The 26268-nt window shown below is 42.6% G+C and overlaps 1 protein-coding gene across 2 annotated transcripts in view; it reads left to right on the forward strand.

Moving 5' to 3' along the window:
* EIF5B (eukaryotic translation initiation factor 5B) overlaps nucleotides 1-26268 on the forward strand; it is a 499902-nt gene that overhangs the window by 288210 nt on the left and 185424 nt on the right. For both annotated transcript variants that reach the window (XM_078658012.1, XM_078658013.1), the window contains exons 12-13: nucleotides 1461-1571; nucleotides 1757-1824. In XM_078658012.1, the coding sequence (XP_078514138.1) occupies nucleotides 1461-1571; nucleotides 1757-1824 (179 nt within the window). The remainder of the gene's footprint in view (nucleotides 1-1460; nucleotides 1572-1756; nucleotides 1825-26268) is intronic.

Genomic DNA, 26268 nt, shown 5'->3' on the forward strand with positions numbered 1-26268 from the left:
ACGTCTATTTATTACATTGATGAGCAATAAAATACTTAGAAACTACACTGACCCACCAAACACGAAATGTTTAATAATGCAAACTGGACCATCTTATTCCTATAGTTAAGAGAATTGACTACAGTTCTCCCCAGATTGCTACATGTTTGCATTAAATTCTAGTATTGATTTCACATTCATCTTAAAAGCACCCCATGCCCAAGTATGAAGTTGCCGGGTTGTAAAGGCTTTCCCATGCCTAACCAGAGTCCAGAGAACTCTATTTATGAAAGTCAGATGTAATGGAGGTCTAAACTGTTTCACTATCGCACTTCTTTGGGACACCTGAAATTTGAAGTTCCAAAAGAGCTTCAAAAGAAAGACTATTGGATATTGGTGGCATATGACTACATAGGTGCTTCTCTGTGACGTCTTCTAGCTCCCACGCAGGGGTAGCCTCTGGTCTGTTTAGGGGAGTTATGTGATGATAAGAATATTGATGGCCTTGAATGAGCTAGTAGCTATCGCCTATGATGATCTTGCTGGTCCATTGATAGCTGCACCTCTACAATGCTTCTTCTTCTCCAGGGACATGGACCATGACTAATGAGTGTAAGCTTAGAGTATGTGAGGAGTGAAATTGAAACTTTTAGCTATCTTAGCATGTTTTCAACCTCAATGAGCAATGGATACGACTAGATAATGAGGACTATATTCTTCCCCGGGTATATGTAAAAAGATGGCACAACTGTTTGAGATAGTTTAAGACACATTTGTGCTTGTGCCACCCACATTTTTCCACTAGAACTGCAGAGTAGAAGAAGACATCCTGCAAATTTGGGGTGGAATCTCTGTTTGAAAAATCCAATGTTGATCACTGCAGTCTTTTCTCCACATCTAGCTGTTCTGTGATAACTTTAACTTGTTGCAAAAGGGACTAGTCTGAACCTACTCAAATTCTGTGGATCCAGCAGTGGTCCTACTGGGTGTACCTATGAAGCACATTTATTTGCTAAAAAAAGAGGCAGGTATAGTCCCCGAGATTGCTCTGATGCTTTTATGAGAAGCCAAGAGCAGTGATAAGAGGAGACAGGCTAAAGTATGGCCTATTGCAGAGGCTTGGAAAGGAAGAAAGAGGTGCAAGGTAAACTGGGCTGGAAAGGAGGATGTGTCCTGTAGTGCGTCCATGTGCATTGGAGCAAGATTCTGTCAGATGGCAGCAAAGTTAGAGAGAATGTATTGCTCTTGAAATTTTAAGCAAAATGACTTTAGTCAAAACATGTGGCATATTGGACTACTATTCAGGAGCTTCTCCGGTAATATTTCAGATTGCAAAGGTATTTGAACTCTTTGCCACGAACTACTCTCTGTTATTCCAGTACAAATAGAACTGAAGGAGTTTGTTTTTGTTGTATTCCTTTTGATGGTGGCTTCTGTTTTTGCTTTGTGTTATATTTATTTTCTGTCTGATTTTCACATAGCTCCGCCATACTCATGTGCAAGACGGTGAAGCTGGTGGAATAACTCAACAAATTGGGGCCACAAATGTACCACTGGATGCTATTTTTGAACAGGCAAAGATGGTGAAGACGGTAAGTGAGGGTTTTTTCAAGTGTTTAAGATGTATAGTGAGTCAATAAAAGATGCCTTTGTTACAAACGCCATGTTTGTACATTAAATATTGATTACATGTATTCTTTTCTGGCTAGAAATGATGTGTGTTGCTTCTTGGATTAAAAAAACAACATTGTAATAACAGATTGCTAATATGTATTAGTTTGACAGGGAGAAAGTAAAGATACCAGGAATGCTGATTATTGACACCCCTGGCCACGAGTCATTCAGGTAAACTTACTTACACATGTGGAATATTCAAGCTCGGTGTTTAATCACAATAAATGTTCTAAATATTAAATCAAATTATTATTTATTTTGTATTGATATGAAACCCAACAGCTTCATTATTTGTATTTTTGCAGACGTTGGTGTTGTGAACAAGGTCAGGGCAATTGGTGCAGTACAACATAACTAACAATACCCATTGTATAACAAAGTGCATTACTGTTTCCAGATAGTACCACCCTATAAGGCATTTAAGTAGATTACCCCACACCCCCAAATATTTGTGTTGTATGCCAAGGAGTAGAATCGATCTTGCTGAATTTAAATCCATCACCAAAGCTATTAAAATCTTAAGACCATTAATCTGACCTCTTCAAGTAACACAATGGAAATACTGTAGTGGTCTGATTCTCTACCTGCATTCTGTCTCCTATTATAGTCATATTCAAGGATGCGGTGCTGACTAGTAACATATGCCTGCCACAAGTCGCTTAATACCTTATTCGTAGCATGTATTGGCTGCAGATACACATGCAATGCTTACTCCTACCATCTAGTGTTCGGCCCGGACACTGTAAGTTTTTTTTCCTCGAGGAAGCTTTATGATTGGCTTTGTGCGTCATCTTTCCTCCCCTTGAGGTATTGCACATGTTCAGAGGCTCCTTTGTTAGAAAGTTATTTTCTGTCATCGTGCTCTGATGGATTGCGTTGGAGCTCTTGAAGATTCAACGCCTTCGTAGCCTACAGTGAATAAAACTCAACCAGAGGTCCAGTAAACTACATTCAACAGATCTGTGACGCCAGGAAGCAAGTACGCGGTGAGTGACACACACTCGGCAGTCGAGAATATCCATCTCCGGGTGATGGAGACAAAGAAAAAGCTTTTCTGACGGTGTGCTTAGTGCGGGGCCAGTACGCACATTCCAAACTCACGAAGTGTGTAATCTTTGCTTATCCCCAGAGCACAAAGAAGGCGAGTGTGCAGTTGGCACATTTTTTAAAAACAAAAAGAGGTTTTGGACCTGAAGGTGTCGTTACCTGGCACACACTTTGAAGCTAGCAGCTGAGGTGGATTTCTCGCATGATAGCGAGGAAGAAATAAATTGAGGCCGATGCACCAACAGGAAGTGGGAAAGTCATCACCAGCCCCCACTATGCCACCTCCTATTCGTCCTCTGGTGATGAACAAGGTCCGGTACATGTTGAGGGGCCTACATCACTGTTGCTAATTCAGTGTCGTGACCGAGGACTGAGGCAGCACCACGTACTATGAATACTGTTGACCTACCAGTGCCTAGTACAACTTTCACACACCTCCCCCACCATGCCACGGTGTGCCACAGCCCACAGCCCCAGGTTAACACCGTGAGCATGCCAGGGAGCCAAGAAGGGACGAGAACATTCTCAATCCCAATTGGGCAATAAGGCTACCTCACAGAAACGGTTCCAGCACCATTTGGGTACCGAATGAGTGACACACACTCGGCTTTTGTGAAATGTGCGCTATACAAGAAGTTATGACTAAGACGATGAAGCATAAGTCGAGACTGACAGCCACACGAAAGCTACCAAACCGACTTTAACCTCACATAAAGCATCGGATCCGAAGGAACGCTCGGGTTCGAGCATCTTGGAATCGAAACATCCCTCAACTCCGAGGACAGACAAACACCATGGCTACACTTCAGGACAGAAGAAGAGTCATACATCTGGTTTACAAAGCCACTCACAGTTTCTGAGGGGCCTCCACTGGCTCCAAAGAAACAGAAGACACAATCTCATATGCAACTGAGGAATAGGGCATAGTTTTTGAGGGACTGCAACAATTTATGAACTAAAAATGTAAAGAGGCTGCCAAAACATAGGCACAAGAGCAGGATCTGCCACTGCTTTCAACAAAAAAGGTGGAACTAGAGCACAGGGCCTCAAGCCCAATGAATTTAGCCCACCTGGATCCACACAAACACAACCACCTCTCCCCATGATGAGGGGGAGATCCTAGACACCGATTCAGAGGGGACACAAGACACCCACCACACCACAAGCCTGTGGAATGACTACAACGTTGTTCTGCCTGACCATGGCATGGAGCCTTCAGTACCATCAAAGGCATCACCCCCAGGTGACTCCCCCTTATATCACAGTGTCATTGATAGAGTGGCAAAGTACCACAAGCTCCCAATCCACACCACTGAGGAGCAAACAGATTTCTTGGTTCAATCACTATCGCGCACCGAGTGCACTGTGCAGGACCCACTCATGATAGGATATGTACGGAATGTATCCAAAAACATCTTCAGAGACACAGTCAAATCCAGGGTCTTAACAAATACAGACCGTCACCAACGGACCCTACATACATACATCAGGGGTCTGCCAACCGCCCCCCACTCCCCTCCAACCCCTCTCTGCAGACTCCCTAGTCGTCACAACTGCCAAGTAAAGGGCGGCAACACAGGGGACTGGAGAAATGCCTCTTCCGGATAAAGACAGCAAGAGGATAGATGCAAATGGGTGACAACTGGACATGCCGACAAGTGGAAGATTGCCAACTCAGTGGGACTACTCTCCCGCTATAACACAACAACCTGCAATGAGATACAGGAACTGATTTAGCATCTCCCAGACAACTATAAAAAGCAAAGAGAAGACTTAGTAAATGAGAACAGGCAAATATCTAATGTCACAATCAAATGTGCACTCGACAGGGTGGACACAGCTGCGAGGTAAACCTCTTTGTGCCTGCTGTGGTTACCCAGCTTGAAAAAACAAAGAAGACACCAATACAGCAAAATCAATGGGTGCCTTAAAAACCACACCTGAAAAGTAGCAGCCCTTTCAGGTTTACCAAGATAGAGGGGCCACAAAGACTTTTACCAGGGACACCACCTCATATCAACGCCAGAACAACCAGTAGCCGTATCAGCAGCAAAACTGTGGCTACTATAGATGCGGAAACAAAAACACCGGTAGAGGTACACCCAAGAAGGAGGCCTCTACACCTCTGTACCTTAACAGTGATTTGCCCACACTTCCCCCTGTTCACAAAACATCCGTCGTGGGACGGCTGCAACAATTCCACCAGTTGTGGCCAGACATAACATCAGAACAACGGGTGCTACAAATAATAATCAAGCAGGGATATTGCCTAGACCTAACTCAACAGCCACCAAATATCCCGCCCAAAAGACACATACGAAATCCACAGCATCTACATCTGCTGAAGGAAGAAGTAAAGCCATTATTTCTAAAAGGGACCATAGAACCTGTTCCAAGGAAATATCTCAACAAGGGAATCTACTCCCTTTATTTCCTCATCCCAAAAAAGGATGGCTCACTACGACCCATCTTAGACCTGTGCCCCCTCAATCGAAACATACTGTCAGAACACTTCCAGGCGGTGAAATTGCAGGGCATAAACCAGGTACTACAAGAGGAAAATTTCATGACTTTGTTAGATCTGAAAGATGCATACTCCCACATCCCAATCCACCCAGCACATGGCAAATACCTAGAGTTTGTGGTAAGCGGACGTCGCTATCAATTCAAAGTGCTACCATTTAGGGGGACAACAGTCCCAAGGGAGTTAACAAAATGCCAAGCCGTAGTAGCAGCAAAATTATGATCAGAAAACATACATGTATTTCCGTATCTACATGATTGCCTGATCAAGAGTCCAACCAAAGCCAAGTGTCTCAAAAGCACTCAACACACAGTCAACTTCTCACACAAATTGGGCTTCACTATCATTGCAACAAAATTCCATCTCCAACAGCTCCAAACATAACCCTATCTTGGAGCGATACTCAATTCAGTATCGGGGTAACATACCCCAATCCACAAAGGATTCTCCATCTCCAGAACCAACTGGAAAATTTTCAGTCACATCATCGCCTACCAGTCAAAATAGTGATGCAGCTTCTAGGAAGGATGTCTTCATGCATAGCAATTGTGCCACATTCAAGACTACACGTAAGACCCCTCCAAGAGTGTTTAGCATCCCAATGGTCACAAACGGGAGGGGGGCGCAAATAGGACGATCTAGTGTTGGTTTCACCCAAGGTCCATCAGGCACTACAACAGTGGAACACCTCAAACATACTGAAAGTAAGCCTTTAAGGACGCAATCCTGCAGGTGACGATCACAACCAACACATCAGTCATGGGTTCGTGTACTCACAAGGAGGACATTTTCGTTCAGGGACACTGGACCACACAACAATAGACATTACACATCAACATGTTGGAACTATAAGCCATTTATATGGCTCTCAAAGCATTCCTACCAAACACAATGGAAACATTGTCCTTCTACAAACAGACAATATGAAAGCAATGTATTACATTCAGAAACAGGGAGGGACCCATTCCATTACACTCTCACACCTAGCACAGACCATATGCCAATGGGCAAACAATCACAAAGACCACCTCCTAGTACTAAACATACCAGTACAGGACAACTCCTTTGTAGACATGCTAAGCAGGGCACAGCAACAAGTTCACCAGTGGGAAAAACATGCTCAATTACTACAACAATACTTCCAACAATGGCGAACCCCAACAATAGATCTGTTTGCCTTTGTTGAAAACTCAAAATGCCAAAGCTTCGCATCTAGACTCCCACACCCTCAATCCATGGAGAATGCACTCTGGATGAACTAGTCCGGGATATTACATATGCTTTTCCTTCTCTCCCACTCATTCCATACGTGATCAGGAAACTCAGACAGACTTCATTAAATTGAAACTCACTCCTCCCCGATGGGCTAGACAGCCATGGTACATGACTTTACTAGAGCTAACCCTAGTACCTCAAGAGGAGCGACCCAACTATCCAAACCTCCTCAGTCACAGCGGGGGCCAGGTGAAATATCCCAACACTCAGCAGCTCAATCTTGCAATGTAGCTCCTGGCGTCATAGAGTTTGAATACTTAAATCTATCTCCAGAATGCATATCAATTTTAAAAGGCCAAAAGACCAACCACAAAAGCATGTTATGCTGCTAAATGGAAACATTTTGTTCACTATTGTGCGTCACAAAACATTAATCCATCTTCTCCAACTGTACAACAACTAGTTTATTACTGGTTACATTTGCAAAAAGCGCAGTTAGCAAATATCTGCATACGCCTACATTTAGCAGCCATTGCACAATATCTTCAAAACAGGAAGCATCCATCCCTTTTCCACATTCCTGTCATGCAAGGATTGAAGAGTCATTCCAACTTGTACACCACCTATACCTACATGGAACGTAAACATTATATGAACAAGGCTCATTGGAACCCCTTCAGAACTGTCAAATACAATTCTTAATGTGGAAGGTGGCTTTCCTAGTAGCAATAACCTCCCTACGAAGGGTCCGTGAAATACATGAGCTCACAATTGAAGAACCATGTTTTCAAGTGTTTTCAGATAAAGTATTTTAACTCGCAAACCCAGACTTCTAACCAAAAGTTATATCACCTTTCCGTTGAAATCAAACTTTAGTGTTACCAGTTGTCTTTCCAAAACCTGAAACTTTTGCAGAACGTGTATTAAATACACTTGATGTTAAACATGCAGTTCTTTACCATTTGGAACACTACAAAAATTCAGAAAAACACAACTATTTGTATCTTTTTCATATCCACATAAAGATAATGCTATCTCAAAATCAGGAATAGCATGATGGATAGTCAAATGTATACAAATTTGGTATGCCAAAGCTAAACTAACACTATCAACCATGCCAAGGGAGCAGGAAAACAGGAGCAACAATGACTTTTCTAGCAAATATCTCTCCTTGACATTTGCAATGCAGCAACGTAGATGACCCCACACTCTTTTACAAAACACTATTGTATGGGTGTATAAACCAGACAACAGGCTTTAGTTTGACAAACAGTCCTTCGAACATTATTTTAAACAAACGCACCATCTCATGCCTAAAGTCACCACGAGAGGGGTAGTACTTTTCAGTCCATGCATAGCATGAACATTTGCAGCCAACACATGCTACGAATGGAGTATGTTACCCTGTAAGCATCTATACATAGCTTTTCGTGCTGCAGATTCACATGCACCATTCCACCTCCCTGGCAGGTATTAGATGGGAACGAATATACACCTAAATTACAGCATGTTCATCAGCAAGGCTAACTTAAAAAATTATATCCTCACTCCCTATATGGCAAAACAAAAAACATGATCCAACAAAGGAGCCATTGAACATGTGCAGTACTTCGTGGTGGAGGAGAGATGAAGCACAACGCTGATCATAAAACGTCCTTGAGGAAAAACAACTTGCAGAGTTCGAGCCCAACACTAGATGGGAGGAGTGTGCATAGCAGATGAATCAGCAGCACTATATGCTCTATCTTTGCAGAATAAAACGTAAGCTCTTGTTGTCCGCAGAATCTTGCGTAAATTGTGTTGATCATTCATTTCCTGTTACTTTCTTTTTTGTTTTTGGAATCTTTTTTATTAATTTTTTAATACACATTACAAGTACATAACCATGTAGGAACGAGCCCCCCCCTCCGCTCCCTCCTTGCCCATAGTTGCACATTATCTGGCTGTTCGGCGTGATTTCAATAGCTGCATCCCGGTACAAGACATCTCTATAAGAAAGAATTACATTTCATTTTGTCACATGATTTAAGACCCAATCTCATCTATTGACCCGTCCCTCAATTCTGTTGCCTGACTGAATGTCCTCCCGTCCATGATTCCTGCATTTCGTCACCTTCAAATTAAATATATGATTCATAACAATCACTGCTGAACAACATGTTTTTTAAACACTAGAAAAACAGTCTATTTTTGGGGGTAAACACTGATTTCAAAAGGTTTGGAAAACACTCAGAAAACCACACAAAATAAACACTAAAAATAGGATAGCTGATCTATATTCAACTTGTATTCTAACTATACCATGTTAAAGACATCAGAATCAGTTCATTCTCAACTTTCCCTAGGAGGCTCCAGTGTACACAAATTGACGTGTCAAATAATGTAAAAGAATACATTTCTCGATCTTAAGAAGAAAAGACTGAAGTACAGAAGTAGAAATTTTCCATTTACAAATGCTGTAGTTTGTATACACTCATTCTTACTGAAATAAATATTTTGTGAAAAATGTGAACACTATTTCTGAACTTAAACCGGCCTTTCTTGTACATACGTGTTCTTCAATCTGGTATGGAACTGGAGTTGAAATCAAAATACTTTGACTTAATCAGTGTGACACCGTCAAACTCGGCAATTGTAGAACAGCATTTCTGTGCACTTCAACTAAAGTGCATGGAAAGCTATCAGAACTACTGAGGATAATTTGATTGCTTTCCATACATGGTTAATATTTTCTTGTAAATTTAAATATTTCACATCATTGGTCACTGGTTATTTTGCTGCTACCTTCGTCTCAGCAACCTGTATATAATTACCTTGTCTCTACATGATCTGTTATAAACGAAATACGCTTCAGTGTACTAAGGCTGTGTTGGATCAAATGTTGCACCTTATAAAAATGTTTTTTTAAGTACAGAAACAAAAAACATGTTTGCAGTCTAAGGTTTTGTTGGGTTTCACCAGATATGTATTTGAATGCTCCTTCCAGGATTGTTTCCAGTAAAAGGTGCCAGCAGTAATTTGTAACATTTATCTAAGTTAGTAGGATGAGTGTAGACTGCACAGAACGGTGGGAAATCTGCAGGCTCAACATAATAATCCAAGACAGGCTGCCACAACGCTCTATATTTTGAATGGTGAGGAAGAGTATCGCTAAGTCTGAGTGTTGAGATACAAAATACATTTTCATTAATATATAAAGCAAGACTTCATTGTAATCACTAAGCTTCTGACTCAAAACCAAGGAGTTCCTGTTACTTAATTTGATTCAGTACTGTCTAAAATTTGCAAGACTCTTTTTGAAGTGGTACCACGTTAAGCGAATGCAGCTCTAGTTACCTACCGCTAGTAATTTATGATCATCTATGTGCTTGTCATACTCACTGCATATATGTGGAATTGCAGAACACGAATTTTTCTCACCTACCCGTCTAAAAAATGTGATCACGCAACCGTGGGTTGGACGAACCCATTTCACCTCGAAGTGCAACCCACCAGTTTTAGTAAACAATTTAGCCTAGAAAAATTGCAAAAATTAATAGTAATTTTTATTGTGACTCGATATGAGACACTATGAATAAATCTGAACTTGGAGCTAATTAATTCACAAATAAAGAAACTTGTATCAATGTGTGTCGACCATGTAAAAAAAAAAAAAAAGAATTGACCAAATAGTCAAATAAATAAATTATAGGACCCATTGGCCCCCAGGTACTACTTTGTAGGACGAAATGCACTGGCATCCAGACCCAATGGTTGTATTGGTCCGACTTATTGCCCCATTCTGTACGCTGTGGTGGGCGTAAGCAATATGGGAATGACAGCTGAACAGATCAGTGAAAAAGAGGGCTGACCCAAAGCCCCTCTGTGTATGTTCAAAATGTATGATTTCATTTGCTCCTATAGACATGAGACTGGTGAGACAGATAAAGCTGTCCCTATTCCAGACCTAAACTTGGACAGTTACATTTAGTATGTTAATTTGTGCTCGATTGTGCGGAACCTTGGTTCCTGTGCTGTATGGCAGAAATAACCATCCGTCCCATCCCGCTTGAGTTATGTCTGGTATAAGGCTACGTAGAACAATTTCCATCCTTTCAGAGGACACACTGGGCTCTATTTTTGTTTTTTTGTAGTTGAGCATTGTAGTGAGGGCTTTAACTACCGTGAATGTTTACATTTTGATCAGTTACTCTTGATGGAGAATGTTATGAAATAAACCTGTCACATTTCCTGGCAGCAACACCAGATATTATTGTAGCTCACAACGGGATACCTGTTAGATGTTTTGGGGTTCTTTCTTTCAGTCTGATTTTAGCAAATAGTATGTTTATAAAAGTAGAAACCCCTAGATGCTGCATACCTTAGAGTTGATTGATTAATATCTGTAACTACCTCAATGACTAGTCGAATCAAGAGCCAGCGTTTCAGGAGATGGTGGATCATATTGACCAGTCATAAACCAAATGTTTGACTTGCTGTCTCAGTAAATTGAACCACATTATTGCTGAATCTGGCCCAAAGGATTAAGATCAATGCGCCGTTCTTAAATACAGATATGAGGAAAGCCGTCCTCCATTTAGTTTGCAGGTAGCACGTACAGGAGGCAGTCAAATGCTTCAGTTTCATGTGTCACCAAACTTGGTACTTGAAGGGAGTATTTTGCCTCATCTATTTTGATTTCCCCAGACATGATCCACAATCTCATGTGCCAAAGCAAAAATGTAAACTATTTCTGCATTCTTTAATATCTACCCCACTTCTCCTATCTACAACAGGATATAGACTTCACTTTTCTCCCTATGCAGGAGTTCTGTCTGAAAGATAAATGAATGTAGATCCAGCTTTGCTACAGGGTTTGATTTAATTAATGCTGAATTTTAGTTTTTATCTATTCTGAAACTTTTTGAACTCAATCAGTTTGTGCCCATCCAGTTGGTTAGGGGGGTGACTTCCCAAAATGTTATCCCCTCCATTCAGGTTGAAAGTTGCTTATCGTCCTAAATTCAACAATGCTCCCTTTTGAGTATCCATCAAAACAAAATACAACTTTTCAAGATTTAAAAAAAGAATATCATTGTTACCAGTACAAATCCTTGTCGTTTGCCCTGACGAGCAAGGTCATTTTTCACAAACTTTGATGCTAAAATACTTCACCCTCCATATACCCTCATGTGCTGCCTTTCTATGACATGTTAAGGATTCATCATCTTTGAACGTCTGTGTTCATGAAACCAAGTTGCATAGTAGTTGAAGCTGTTCATTCACTTTTGCTGTTACGTAAGACATATAAGTAAGCTCTACCCCTAACTTCACAGGTTACTTTACTCAGTCAGGGTTTTATGTGGGTTTGACGTTTATAGCCCCGTTCTCGTTGATGGTGGCATGCTTCTCCATACTTCAGTTTACGATGTGCCTTCCTGAAGAGCACTATGCAGATGCCCAGTAAATTGCACAGTCCTATCTTAAAAGGGGTTGCAGACTGCCTCCAGAGGTTTATAACTAGAACCTGGTAATGGTGCTTCTACTCCTTCCAGACATTATTGTTACTAAGTTTTGTACATGAATAGGCGCCATAGAACGTTTGTGTTCGAGGCATGTGGGCTGGTGAATTCATATCTGTGCATAGATCGCTGCCTTGTGTTGGGTCCGGATGATTGCACTTTGTTGTCTTGGAAAAGTCTTTGAAGTATCACGAGATAGGTGACTCCTCCCCTGGACTACAGTGCGCATGGGCATCTTCTCCATCCTCAGATTGTTTTTTTCCGCCATTGGGTTCGGATGCAAACTCCTATACTCCAACTCGGAATCGAAAAAGAAACCTTTTCTAAGGGCCAAAAGGCCTTCGACTTCGACGGTATTGTTCTCGTTCGGTACCTCTCTGCTCGATCCAACCTTCCATCTCGAATCGGTCGTCGACGCGGGCCGTTGGGCCTTTTCGACGCCACGTGAGCCGACCGTCGATGGAAAGAAGCCAGTTTAAAAGGTGCCCACAATGCCACTCCAAGTTCCCACATACTGATAAACACTCAGTATGCAACAAGTGCCTTTCCCCAGACCATAGGGAAGAAACCTGCCCAGCCTGCATCCAGTTTCGATCCAAAAAAAACGATACGAAACCGACGGGCTGCCCGGCAAGAAATGCAGCGACAGGCACCGGAACTGGACAACATCTTCGATGATGACCAGGACCTACAAGACGCCCCAGACTCGGACCTAGAAATCGTCACCATCGAGGATTACTATGACTCAGTCGACGAACTTCCGTTGGGGCAAATCGTGAGTACTACAGCCCCGACACCTATTATCCCGTTACCAAAGGCTCCGGTCGAGGCATCGCCAAAAGGACAAGATCATAAAAAACTTTCGCCAGCCCCGCCTTCCGGCTCGGCTCCGAAATCAAAACCGAAACCTTCTAAAACCCCAGGGCCCAGTACTATCGTCCCGAAGAAGGTTCCAGAGCCAAAGAAGTTCACCGACCCGAAGGGCGTCGATCCAAAAAAGGCCACACAGCCAAAGGGCGTCGAGCCAAAGAAGACTGTCGACCCGACAAAGGCCGTTCAGCCAAAAACAGTCGACCCCAAAAAATCGGTCGACCCGAACAAAGGCACTCAGCCAAAGTCTGCCGAACCGAAGAAGGTCGCCGACCCGAGCAAGCCTGCTGTTCCAAAAAGCGTCGACCCGACAACCGGTGCCGTACCGAAACCAGTGTCGAAGCCGGAAAAAACTGTCGATCCAAGGACAAAGGCTCCAAAGACACCAGTCGATCCCAAGAAGAACATCGACTCGGTGAAAGACAGTCATCCGAAGAAGCCTACGGAGTACACGAAACATGTCGACCCGAAAAGTCCGGTCGACCCGAAACCAATCCTCGACCCAAAATTGGGGCCCGAGCCAAAAAAGCCACACAAGACTCCAAAAGTCGTCGAAAAACCAAGTGTTGCCGACCCGCAAAAGTCTAACACTAAATCCAGGACTGTAGAGGAAGAACTATTCCACCCAGATGCATCAGACGACCAAGCTAAAATATACATAAACCCAGAGACTGGCAAAGTTACCGTCCTGCATAGAAAAAAAAGGCCTTTGGACTTTGAACCCAGTTCACCTATTCCACTGAAGAAAAAGGACTTTGGGACTTCTCCCTCAAGACCCTTCAGCCCTTTTCAACCTATCATGCCTATCACACCTTTTGCACCTTCCTCACCTTCTCAACACGGGGACGATCAGGGGGACACAGGTTATGACCCACAGACTTTATATGATTTCCCACAAGATCCTCACCAAGAGGAACCCAGGGAAGAGCCAACAGACCCTTATGACACCCATCCCATCCCTGATGTACCCTCTTATCCCACTAAGCTGTCACCTACTGATGACACTGTGGTCTTCAACCAACTCATTGACAGGGCAGCACAATTCCACAATGTGGACATGCATAGTGACCCTGTGGAGGAAGACTTCCTGTTTGACACATTCACTACTGCAGAAAAAAGTGTCAAAACGCTTCCCATGCTGAAGGGAGTTCTAAAACACGCACCTGACATTTTTAAGGATACAGCCAGGGCACGGGTAATCAATCCCAGGATTGAAAAAAAGTATAGGTCAGCTCCTACAGACCCTACTTACATCAAGGGTCAGTTGTCACTAGACTCTTTGGTGGTTGCCAACGCACGAAAAAGAGCTAACTCTCAGACAACAGGGGAAGCACCTCCCCCTGACAAAGAGTCAAAAATTCTAGAGGCATCAGGCAAAAGGGTAGCCGCACAAGCCTCCAACTCATGGAGGATTGCTAACACGCAAGCCCTACTGGCTCGTTACAACAGGGCACACTATGATCAGCTCGAGAGCCTTATGCAACACCTACCCGAGCCTTTTAAAGCACAAGCCAATGATCTCATCCAAGAGGGGAAGTTCATATCAAACGCCTCAATCAAATGTGCGCTTGACGCTGCAGACACCGCAGCTAGGTCAATTAATACCAGTGTCTTGCTACGCAGACATGCATGGCTGCGTATTTCCGGTTTTAAGAATGAGGTGCAATCCACCATTCTTAACCAACCCGTCAATCAAGATTTTCTATTTGGCCCTGCTGTTGACACCATTTTGGACAAAATGAAAAAAGACACGGAAACCGCGAAATCTATGGGTGCATTGCCATTTCTACAACATAGGGGCTCCTTTCGACACTTCTCATACAGAGCAAATACACGAGGGAATGCTTCACAAACATCTACCTCATACAAAAGTAACACACAGGGTTCCTTCAACAAGAACACAACCAGGAGAGGTTACAGAGGTAACAGCAATAAGGGAAGAGGGCGTGGAGGCAATAACACCAGGGCCTCCACTGCCACAAAACAGTGACTTCATTACGCTGCCTCCAGACCACTTAACACCAGTTGGAGGCAGACTACAACAGTTCCTACCTGTCTGACACGCAATTACCACGGACAGGTGGGTGAGAGAAATTATCCAGTCTGGTTATTGCCTAGAACTGACTTCTACGCCACCAAACATACCACCCAAACATCGTCCAATGTCCATGGAACACATCACCCTGCTACAGCAAGAGGTGAAATGCATGCTGGAAAAGGGAGCCATAGAGCAAGTCCCTTTCCACCAACAAGGGACAGGAGTATACTCCCTATACTTCCTCATTCCAAAGAAGGACGGTTCCCTCAGACCAATATTGGACCTCAGACCCCTAAACCAATACATACTATCGGAGCACTTCCATATGATCACACTACAACAAGTGCTCCTGTTGCTACAGCAAGGAGACTTCCTAGCAACACTGGACCTCAAAGATGCGTACTTTCACATACCCATCCATCCAGCCCACAGAAAATATCTCAGGTTCACAATAGAAGGTCAACACTACCAATTCAAGGTTTTGCCCTTCAGGGTTACCACGGCTCCAAGAGTGTTTACAAAATGCTTAGCGACAGTGGCAGCACATCTCAGAAGGCAACACGTCCATGTGTACCCTTACCTGGACGATTGGCTCATACAAGCAAAATCGTACCAAGAATGTGCAGCACACACGTCACAAACAATCCAGTTACTACACAGACTAGGCTTTTTAATCAACTACACAAAATCGCATTTGCACCCTTCCCACGTACAGCAATACCTGGGAGCCACCATAAACACCTCAGTGGCGAAGGCATATCCAAACTCAGCAAGGATAGCCAGTATGCAAATGCTCATTCGCAGATTCCTACCACAACACCTTCTCCCAGCTCGAGTCTTCATGCAGCTCATAGGCATGATGGCCTCCTGCATATTCATTGTCCCCCATGCCAGACTTTAAATGCGTCCAATACGAAGAATGCCTAGCAAGGCAATGGAACCAGGCTCAAGGACAACTAAAAGACATCGTGTTGGTGGACAGTCGTTCTCACAAATCTCTGCAGTGGTGGAATCCACTAAACCTTTCCATGGGGCGACTGTTCCAAGAGCCGGTTCCACAACTAGTATTAACAGCGGATGCATCACTGACAGGCTGGGGAGCCCATCTCCTCAATACACACTACAAGGGCTCTGGACAACCAAACAAAAGTGGCTGCATATCAACCAACTGGAGTTGCTAGCGATATTCCTAGCCCTAAAAGCATTTCAGAAATACTTGTACAACAAGACGGTGTTGATCCGGATGGACAACATGACCGCAATGTACTATATCCAGAAACGGGGAGGAATGCACTCTCCACAGCTGTCCCATCTGGCACAAAACATTTGGAAATGGGCAATTCCCAAAAACATCTTTCTCCTGGCGGAACACCTTCCAGGGAAGGACAATCCGATTGCCGACCTGCTCAGCAGGCACAGCCAACAACTACACGAATGGGAGACTCACCCCCAAGTTCTCCAACCATTCTTCGAAGAGTGGGGTCACCCAGAGATAGACCTGTTTGCCACAACAGAAAACTCGAAATGCCAGTCCTTTGCCGCCAGATTCACACATCCACTGTCACAGGGCAATGCGATATGGATGAACTGGTCAGGCAAATTTGCGTACGCTTTTCCCCCAGCACCGCTGATCCCGCTGGTGGCACGCAAACTGCGGCAACACTCACTCACGCTAATCCTAGTTGCTCCCACATGTGCGAGACAACCGTGGTACACAACATTCCTAGAACTTTCAGTAGTCCCTCATCAAAGACTGTGCCTTGCACCCCATCTTCTGACTCAGAGCCATGGAGAAATAAGACACCCAGATCCCAATCAAATGAACCTAGCGATCTGGCTCCTGAGGTCTTAGAATTTGGATACCTTAACTTGCCCCCAGACTGCATGAACATCATTAGGGAGGCAAGACGACCAACCACACGAGCGTGCTATGCAGCTAAATGGAAGAGATTTGTTATTTACTGTAACAATAACGAAATCAACCCATTAGACGCTTCCATACAAAACATTATATGTTACCTACTGCATCTACAGAGATGTAACTTAGCATACTCTTCTATATGATTACACCTCACTGCGATAGCAGCATACCTTCAAAACAGACAACACCTCTCACTGTTTAGGGTACCAGCAATCAAAGCCTTCATGGAGGGTCTGAAAAGGGTGATCCCTCCAAGACACCCCCCTACCCCAGTCTGAACCTAATATAGTGCTTACCAGACTAATGGGGCCTCCTTTCGAACCTCTACACTCATGCGAACTACAATTCTTAACGTGGAAGGTCGCGTTCTTAGTTGCAATTACCTCACTCAGAAGAGTGAGCGAATTACAAGCACTAACGATTGAAGAACCTTTCATGCAAGTACACGCCAACAGGGTGGTTCTTAAAACAAACCCTAAGTTCATGCCTAAGGTTGTATCCAATTTCCATATCAACCAATCAATAGAACTGCCAGTATTCTTTCAAAATCCGCAGTCAATAGCTGAGAGAGCCCTACACACATTAGATGTGAAAAGAGCCCTACTTTGTTACATAGACAGAACTAAACCATTTAGGAAAACAAAACAACTATTTGTTGCTTTTGCACCACAACACAAAGGAAATCCTATTTCAAAGTCAGGAATAGCCAGATGGATAGTTAAGTGCATTCAAATATGTTATCAAAAGGCAAAACGCACTTTAACAGTACCCCCAAGAGCACACTCTACAAGGAAAATGGGGGCATCCATGGCTTTCCTAGGAAAATTCCTCTTGAAGACATCTGTAAGGCAGCCACATGTGTAGTGTAGTTCCTATTATCCCAATAGGCTCTGCGCATTGGAATAATATCTTCAATAATATAGACCTAGGACGGAGGTTAACTAGGTCTTCTACTGACGATATTAGACTTAAAGTTTTGTGTTTGCCAGCTAGCTCAGAGTTCACTAGAAACTTTCTCGAATAGGCAAGGAGGATTTTAACCTCCCTGGATAGACAAGAAGGGATTTAGTTTCTGACAACCATAGAACATGACAACTTTGCTCTCCCCTAATCAAGAGTGTATCTCTAGAGTCGTGTGAAAACAAAAGACAACTTATTTCACTCAGTCAGTTCAGTGCATTCTTAGTTTCACCAGATTGTAGAGAAAAGGAAGAGACGGGCGTGTTCAATAAAAGATGGTATTTATTGATCAGTCTCTTTTCTCGTACAAGAGAAATGGATCGCTACTATTGTAATACTTAGAGTTAAGTAAAGTGCATATAGTAAAAGCAGAATTATAAAATAATACTGTAAAAGCATTGATATGGTTTCTAAGCCATATGATATTTAAGATGGATAAAATAGATGCATACATATATACATTTGACTAATCGTACTCAACTGGTGCTTCTAACTATGCCTACCCCAGTGTACCTGACCTAAGCCTAATACGTGGGCGGGAGTAGATAAGTAGCAGTTTAAGTTAAGTTTGTTTTGCCAAGGGACTGACTCAAGAATTCTCTGCAAGGGGTTATTCAGTTCTGTACCTGAGATCTAGAATGGTGGAGGGCTGGTATCTCTTATCCAGGGCTTGATATTCCAGCTGCCTGCGAGGGCTGCTTGGAAACGCCGGAGCTGGATTTCTCGGCAGGAGAAAGGCAGCGTCTCTTTCTCAGCGCATCAGGAAGGCGGGGCAGCGCCTGTGGGCTTCGCTCTCTGCTGGGCTCCTCGGCAAGTCTCGCTGCTCCAATCTCGTCACCACCGCGTGTGTTTGCTTAAGGCAATGTCGGTAATATTTATACCTGAAAGGTGCCGAGATTGACGTAAGGATGGACATATATACGTCAATAAGGATGTCATACGAACGGGTTCGTTCGCACATTCTTTTACTGAAGTTCTCGGTGAAATCAAAACAATGGCTACGGGAATTTCCCAGGTCGCTGTAGGTTTGATTTGTTTTGAGAACTCCGTATGCCTTATCAGGGGCTAGAGGAATAGTGCTTGCCTAATTAGATGGCATGCGTTATGACCTAATCAGATAACGCGCTTCTGTGCCGTGGTGTGGCTTAATCAGATAACGGTTTTTGCACCGTTGAATGGCTGCTAGTTAATTATTAACCAAACCAGGGTCAGGAATAGGGGGATCGATACAGTACCTATAGAAATACATCACACCCACTCCACGTAGACTATGTCCATATTTACAAATCTAGGCATAGTGAAACTAGTAGCGTTTGTGTATACCGTACCACCCCAAAATACATTCATATGCATTCTGAAAATCGGAATTATGAAATATACGAAACACAATCACATGTACTATATGCACAAGCAGTATAATAATGCTAAACATATAACGCATATTTCAAACTCAGCATGAATAAATTGTGAAAACTACACATGAAATGGCTCTTTTATACAGAAGAAAAGTGCGAGACCATTCCATCACAATCATAAAGTTTTGTATGAAAATGCTAGAGGGTAGCTAATGTCTCTTAACTACCTAAAATAGAAATTCAGTTCTCTAAGAATAATGTCTACTTTAACCAGAAGATAAGTGTCCCAAAAAATTGTAAATATTTTGGAATTGAGGGAGGTGAGAGGAGAAAAAAAATATTGTTCCATTTCATTGCTCTACTTTTAAAGTTGAAGGCCAAATTCAAGTTTGCAGGGAACTCCGTGTGCTAGCTTGCTCAAAGTCATTCCTTCTGCTCTGGTGAAAACATCATATCATTTAGACTGTTGAAAAAACTGTCAACAGCTTCTTGCGAAAGTTCCACTAAGTCTGAAAAAGTTGTTACCATGCATTCATGAGCATGATTGCCTTCATTGATGTTTTGATCAGCATAGCTGACTGAAGGTCGTACCTGATCGATGCTGCTTTCATCTCATACTTCACTACCCCTCAATCGTAGTGGTGAAGTCTCCACGAATGCCGTCATCAGGATAGGTAGCCGCTGGGGGCAGCACAATGCATGAGCCGTTACCGGACCCAACAAGGTTTCTGCGTCCAATGGCACATCCGATTGTAGTGTCAAACAGGTGTCCAACACGCATTCTTTGCCGCATAGCAAGCACCTTAATACAGGCATAACACAACGTTGCCACATTGGTCTAAATGAAAGAAACCAAGTCATGTTCAAGTCCCGTAGCCGTGCTAGTCCAAGGACTCTAGTTATGCGGTCCCGGTAGCCAATGGCTAGGATCGTTTCTTCCCTTGTCGCAGGTGTTTTGTCTGTGACATGGTTTGCCATAGCGAAATAACAGGATCAAAAATAGGATGCCTGCCACCAGTCCCAAAAGGAGAGGAAGTCCGCCAAAGATGGAATGGACAAAGTCTGGAAAAATACCCAGGATGGCTTTGAATGGGGTTAAAGCTCCTGAAAACACTGTCTTAAATACATTTGAGACACCACTGGTATCAGAAATATTTAAGATTTCGTTCAGTATTTCTGCGAAATGTATGGGGGAATTTGTTGATAACAATGAATGAATCACTGCCTTTGTCCTTGCAACTTGGAGATCATACGTTTCTTTTGATGACGTTAGCCTGGTCGGCGTCTGTAGGAGCACTGTCTTCATTCTGCTTAAAGTATCAATTCGAATAGAAGCAATTTTCAAATTGGGCCATAACCTTGCCTCCCTGTCGGGAGAATCGTTCGGGAACAATACTCCTTCACAGCACATGACCTTCCTAGTCACGGTTATGAGATAAGGTTTTCCGGGCAGCAAACTACAACATCTGCGATCTACTATTAGAATGTAACTCCCGTTCGAGAGTCTCCTAAAGAATGGTTCTATTTGTGTTGCAGGTGTGCCTAGCTGGTAACATGAAAGGTTATTAGAAGTCCCTTCACAGGCTCCATGCAAGCTAATACCCTGACACAGAAGTGTACCGCTTAGTGATCTTGCACAATTATTGCCACTAAGAAACACTTTCTGGCCTTTATTACTGACACATTCGTGTGTATAGGGCAAGTTCAATGTTGACTTAATGTACCCTTTACCCAACCTTTCATACTGGCCTGCCTGTATATATTTTTGGCAGTATTGAAACCTGAAAGTAGATATCGGAATATTTATTATCCCATGTATTATCCATTCAATGACCGGTCGTTCTGACATTGTTAATGGTAATCTTTCTAGTTTTTCAATGCTCAGGATTGTATAATCAGCACCCTTCTGTGTCATACTGATTTGTTTATCAGTAAGGTTAAAGATATTAAATAATGACGTTGTGTTGATTAAACACCAAGGCACATAGCCTGAACGCAGATTTTGTAACGTCCAGCCAAGCTGTACAATAGAACGCAATTGGGACTGACCGTGTTGTAACATCAGTAAGTCTTGCGATATTATATCGATTGCTGAAGACACAATGCTGTCCAGAGAATATATTCTGGAGGACAGAGTCATTAACCCATTGTCCACCACAGAAAGTGATTTTTCCAAATTAATACGGTCAATTTCCCGTATTTTCTCTGCTGTCTCAATTTGAGTTTCTTTCCAGGCTTCGTTATAAGCTGCATATATAGAGGCCGCTATGAAACGTTTTTGACGCTGTTTGCGTGGTCCCATAATGAAATCACGCAAGTCAGCACCTTCTGTAAGTAATGTTAGGTGTTGCTTAATTTCTGCCAGTGTGGACGTTTGTAGCCATTGAAGGCAGAGCTTGCCCACGCTGTAGGTGGTTACTATCCCTGGATGTTGTCTTTGGGAATATCTAGGGTCTGGCCTGGTCAATGTGAACCCCTGTATTTTGTTCAGGAATCTGTCTTGACAGTTATTTGTATCTGTGGGCCAGATCAACCATTGTTTCCATTCAGGATGTGTTCTGTTTTGGTTTAGTATATGGTTTACGTCTATCTCAACATCTATAGAGCTATTATCGTTCACTGTTGGCTTTGGAATAGACGGTTTGTTTAAATCTTTGATTTTGGCTAAGCCAAGACAGGTAGTTTGTTGAATAGTGTCATTCAAAAATATAATTTGTTCTGGGATCATGCAGGCTCTGAACAATGATTCTATACCTTGTACTTGCCAATCTCTTGTACCCCAAACAGTTTTTGCTTCAATATTATTGTTCCAGAAATCAAAACCAAATGTATTCATTTGCTCAAAAAATGAATCTGAATATATCAATTTTGTGTTTGTAAGCATGGTCTTCATACCTGTCTTATTTGACAATTTGAAATAAAATGTTTCTGCATTACTTGTGTTAAACCCTGAAAAGTATTAATATTTATCATAAAATGTTTTCGAGCTACCTTTTGGAGGAGTAGCACAATGTTCCCATTGGTTATAATTTAAAACATTTCCAGGTTGTGCAGATTTGTGTGGATAATGGTTACCATAGTGGTTGTAGCAGAACATCTGATCATAATTAGACGAACCCTGCAAATAATCATGTTCTGTAAATTTAGCAGACATCACAAGATCAGACATCATATCATTAATACTTTCAAAGTCCCAATCATCAGCAAATGTGCTTGGTTTTACAAAGTCACTCAATGAGATCTTGAATTGGTGTGGATACTTCAGGATTTCAACCGGACCATAGATTTCATAATCAGTTTTGTCCCATGCTACACCGCCTGGTATAGGATTGGCTGTGAAGTTCACTGAAGAAAGTTCTCTTTTCTCGACGTGTGAAGATGTGTGTGGTTTAAGGACCAAGTTGATTTTCTGGCTTGCTGTGTCCATTTTAGCATATTTTCCTTCAATGAAATGTCCCAAGCATAGTACCATGATGAGCCAAAGTATGAGGATAAATGCACCTAAGGCCACCCAAAATTCAATCCATGGAGAAATCAGATAGGTTTCTTTCAGCTGTTGAAAAAGTTCCTTAGCTTTATCTTTAAAAGTTTTTGTTGATGGCTGTTTCTTAGATTCACTCAGATCTTCAGATGAATCATCGAAGTTGATGAAGTAGCCGGATGCTGTTCTGTCAATTGTTCCAATTGCTTCTGGATTACTTTTCGTTCTAGAAGTTTCCTTTGTTTTATCAGCATACTCATATGTTACTTCATTGTAGGTTGGTGTGTCTCGACTATATTTTTTTATTTGGGTTTTTAGAGGTTCAAGTTCCATTGCTTTGTTGCATATTCCTTGTTGATGTTCTGTGGGCATTTCGAATGTGATTAGCCTCTTAGTTTGAACCTCTGGATTTGTAGCAAACATCGGTGTTCTACTACTTCTTGGGAGTCCACTTGGCCTACTGTTTGTTATCGGCCACATGATTGTGGTTTTAGCAGGTCGATGGATACAACTCTGTTCTCCTTTTTACCAGCAAGGGGCGGTAGTACTACTGATCTTGTCCCGTTGATAGACAGGACAGGAACTGCTTTCCTGTAAGAAGGCCCAAATTCCTTCTTTACCGCGATCTTCTCTCTGACTAGATCCCCGACTTTTGGAATCCAGACAGGTCTTGCTGGGACAGGTGGTTTCTCTTCAGTGGTTGTTGGCTGTTGATTCAACTTTATGTTGCTCAGGTCTTTTCTTGTTTCATTTAAGTCCTGCAAAATAGCCAAACGATCTTTGATATCAAAGCTTTTGTCTTTAACCACTGAAGTCTGACTGTCAAGATCTTGGATCATCATTCTAGTCCCAAACAATAGTTCGTACGGACTGAATCCCCTCAGAGAATCTCTTGGCAGGTTATTTAGACTACGTTGGACACTTATTAGATGTTTGACCCACCCAGCTCCCGAACCTAATACCTTTGCTGTTATAGATTGCTTTATGTCACGGTTTTTTCTTTCTATGATTCCGTTTCCCTGAGGATGAAATGGACAAGAGTACCGCAATGCAATGCCCATGCTGGTCATGGCCTCCTTATAAGCTCGAGAGCTAAAAGCAGGACCCTGGTCAGAATGTAGCATGCCAATTGCATATGTGCCGATAAAGACTCGCAAATCTTTTAAAACAGTTCTGGCGTCAGCCGATCGCTGGGGCCACATCCATATGAATCTCGTACATGAATCCACTGCGACCAAGATATATTTATAGTTACCATCCCTTTGTAAGGGACCACAGTGGTCCAGATAAACACAGGCTAGTGGTTTATCTGAGATTAGAAGGGGCGTCTGTGCTGGTCGTTTCACTGTTGACACCTTCATTCTTTGACATATTTCACATTCTAGAACATAGTTCCTTGTCTGTCTTCTCATTTGTGGCCACCAGTATCTCTGCTTTAATAATGATACTGTGGCTGAAACGCCAGCATGTACAGAAGCAAGCCCTTCGTGTGCCGCTATGATGAGTCCTAACCTATGTTCCATGTTTGGAATTGCCTTATCCCCCACTCCAGGGATTCGAGCAAACGGAACATTATTTGCATCAGTTATGTATGAGTACTTTACTGGAAAGCCTTTCGGGAGTGTTTCTATGGCTTCTTTTACTGTAGCGCTGACAGCCTGTAATATTTCGCTGTCTATTTTTGTTTTTGACCAGGTGATGGCAGCTACGGAAGCCGTTTGCACAGCTGCCTTCGCGGCCTCATCAGCCAATGAATTCCCTGCAACGTGAACGCCATCACGTTGATGACTCAGTGTATGTATCACGTGAGTCTTTTGTAGTTCTTTTTGTAAAAGAACTACTTGTTCCCAAAGCATTTTATGCTTGATTGTGCCACCTTTCGCATCTTTAAAACCATTCTGAACCCAGATCTGCAAGTATTCATTGTAAGACTGAACGCAATAATACGAATCGCACACTATGAGTGTGGGGAATTCTCGATCGGTATTTTCAAGCGCCATCTTGAATGCTAGTAGTTCTGCTCGCTGAGCTGTACAATCTCCTAGGGATTGCGTTTTAGTGACCAGTGGTTTAAATTTTCCTTCGTGCCAGTGACCTTTAACAATCGCGCACGCAGCACTGTAAGCTTGTTTACCCACCACTGCGGGTTGTGCTGATCCGTCTGTATATATTATACAGCCGTAAGTAATGTTCTAGAGGCAGAATTTCGGTTGGCGGAGGACATTCAAATTCATATTGGAGAAATTCTTGTGTTTTTAAGTTGGGATCAAATTCGTATACCACGTCTGTTGCAGCAAGAGAGTTAGCCCACTGTATCCACCTTGGATGGAGTGCTTTAGCATTCGGAATGCTTGCCTTTGTTACCGCCTCCAGGGCTGGTATCGGTGTCACGATGATTATTCGTTTACCTTGTGCTAGTGCCCGTTCCCTTGCTACAGCAGTCTGTACCGCGGTCAGAATTTTTTTCCGTTGGTCTAAATTTCATTTCAGCTTTTGTGTACAAGTGTGATTTGTATGCAATTGGTACCTTTTCTCCCTCATTAGAGAACAGGTATGTGAATCCGCATCTTCCTGGGATGACTCGAATCACAAGGTTGCGTGTGTTATCATGTGTTTGTAATTTCGTTTTAATTAACATGTCTGTTTGTAAAGATCTCAAAATTTCTGTGTGTTTTTGAGTCCAATTGATTTTTTTAAAATCTGGTTTTATTAGATCATAAAGGGGTTTGACCCTTTCTGCGTAATTTATAATGTAAGTTCTTCCGAAATTCAGGAAGCCTAGAATTGATTGTAGGTTTTTTAGTGTTCTAGGTGCTTGGATTACAGCACATTTCTCTAGGAAATTGTCAGCCAGGCTTTTGCCTTCACTTGATAGTTCATATCCTAAAAACAGAACTGTTAGATGGGCAATTCTTGACTTTTTAAAGTTGAATTTGTAACCCTCTGCTGCGAACCCAAGTATTATGGTGTTCACTCGCTTCAAGTGAGTATCCAAGTCATCGTCTGTTAGATAGATGTCGTCGACATAAGATAATGCCTCGTCATCATATGTTTGTAGTAATTCTGTTTCTCTCGCTGAGAATAATCCTGGGCTGTTCTTGAACCCCTGGGGCAAACGACAGAAATCTTTTTGCGCGCCATTTATTGAGAACGCGGTCAAATATCTGCTTTCTGGTGCTATATTCTGACAAAAGAATCCATTAGAGATGTCTAATGTTGTTTTGTATTTTTTGCGCACTATGTTATTCATTAGTGCAGCACTATGCGAGTTTTGTACTGCAAAGGTTTTGCAACATGAGTTAAGGTGTCTGTAGTCCAAAACAAGACAATATGAATTGTCTGGCTTGGAGACCGGAAACAAAGGGTTGTTCATTTGTGAGGTGCAAGTTTCAATCACCCCCTGGTATTCAAGTTGATCTAGGATCTCTTTTACCTGTTTTTTAGCTTCTTGCTTAATCGGGTACTGCCTCTGTGCAGTAGGTTGTGATTTTAACTGGATTTTGTGAGAAGGAGAGTCCTCATCCCATCCCACATGATTTCTATATAAAGCAGGAGCTTGAGCTACTGCCCGCTTCCTTGCAAGTGTATATTTTTTATGAATTGGAATATGATTTGAGAAGGCAGGCATAATTATTTCTTCGCCATGTGGGCACTCCCTGACAAACTCTGGTGGCCAGTCTCTTTCAGCTAGAAGGATGTCATA

Source organism: Lissotriton helveticus, chromosome 8, assembly GCF_964261635.1.
Source record: "Lissotriton helveticus chromosome 8, aLisHel1.1, whole genome shotgun sequence".
Lineage (NCBI taxonomy): Eukaryota > Metazoa > Chordata > Amphibia > Caudata > Salamandridae > Lissotriton > Lissotriton helveticus.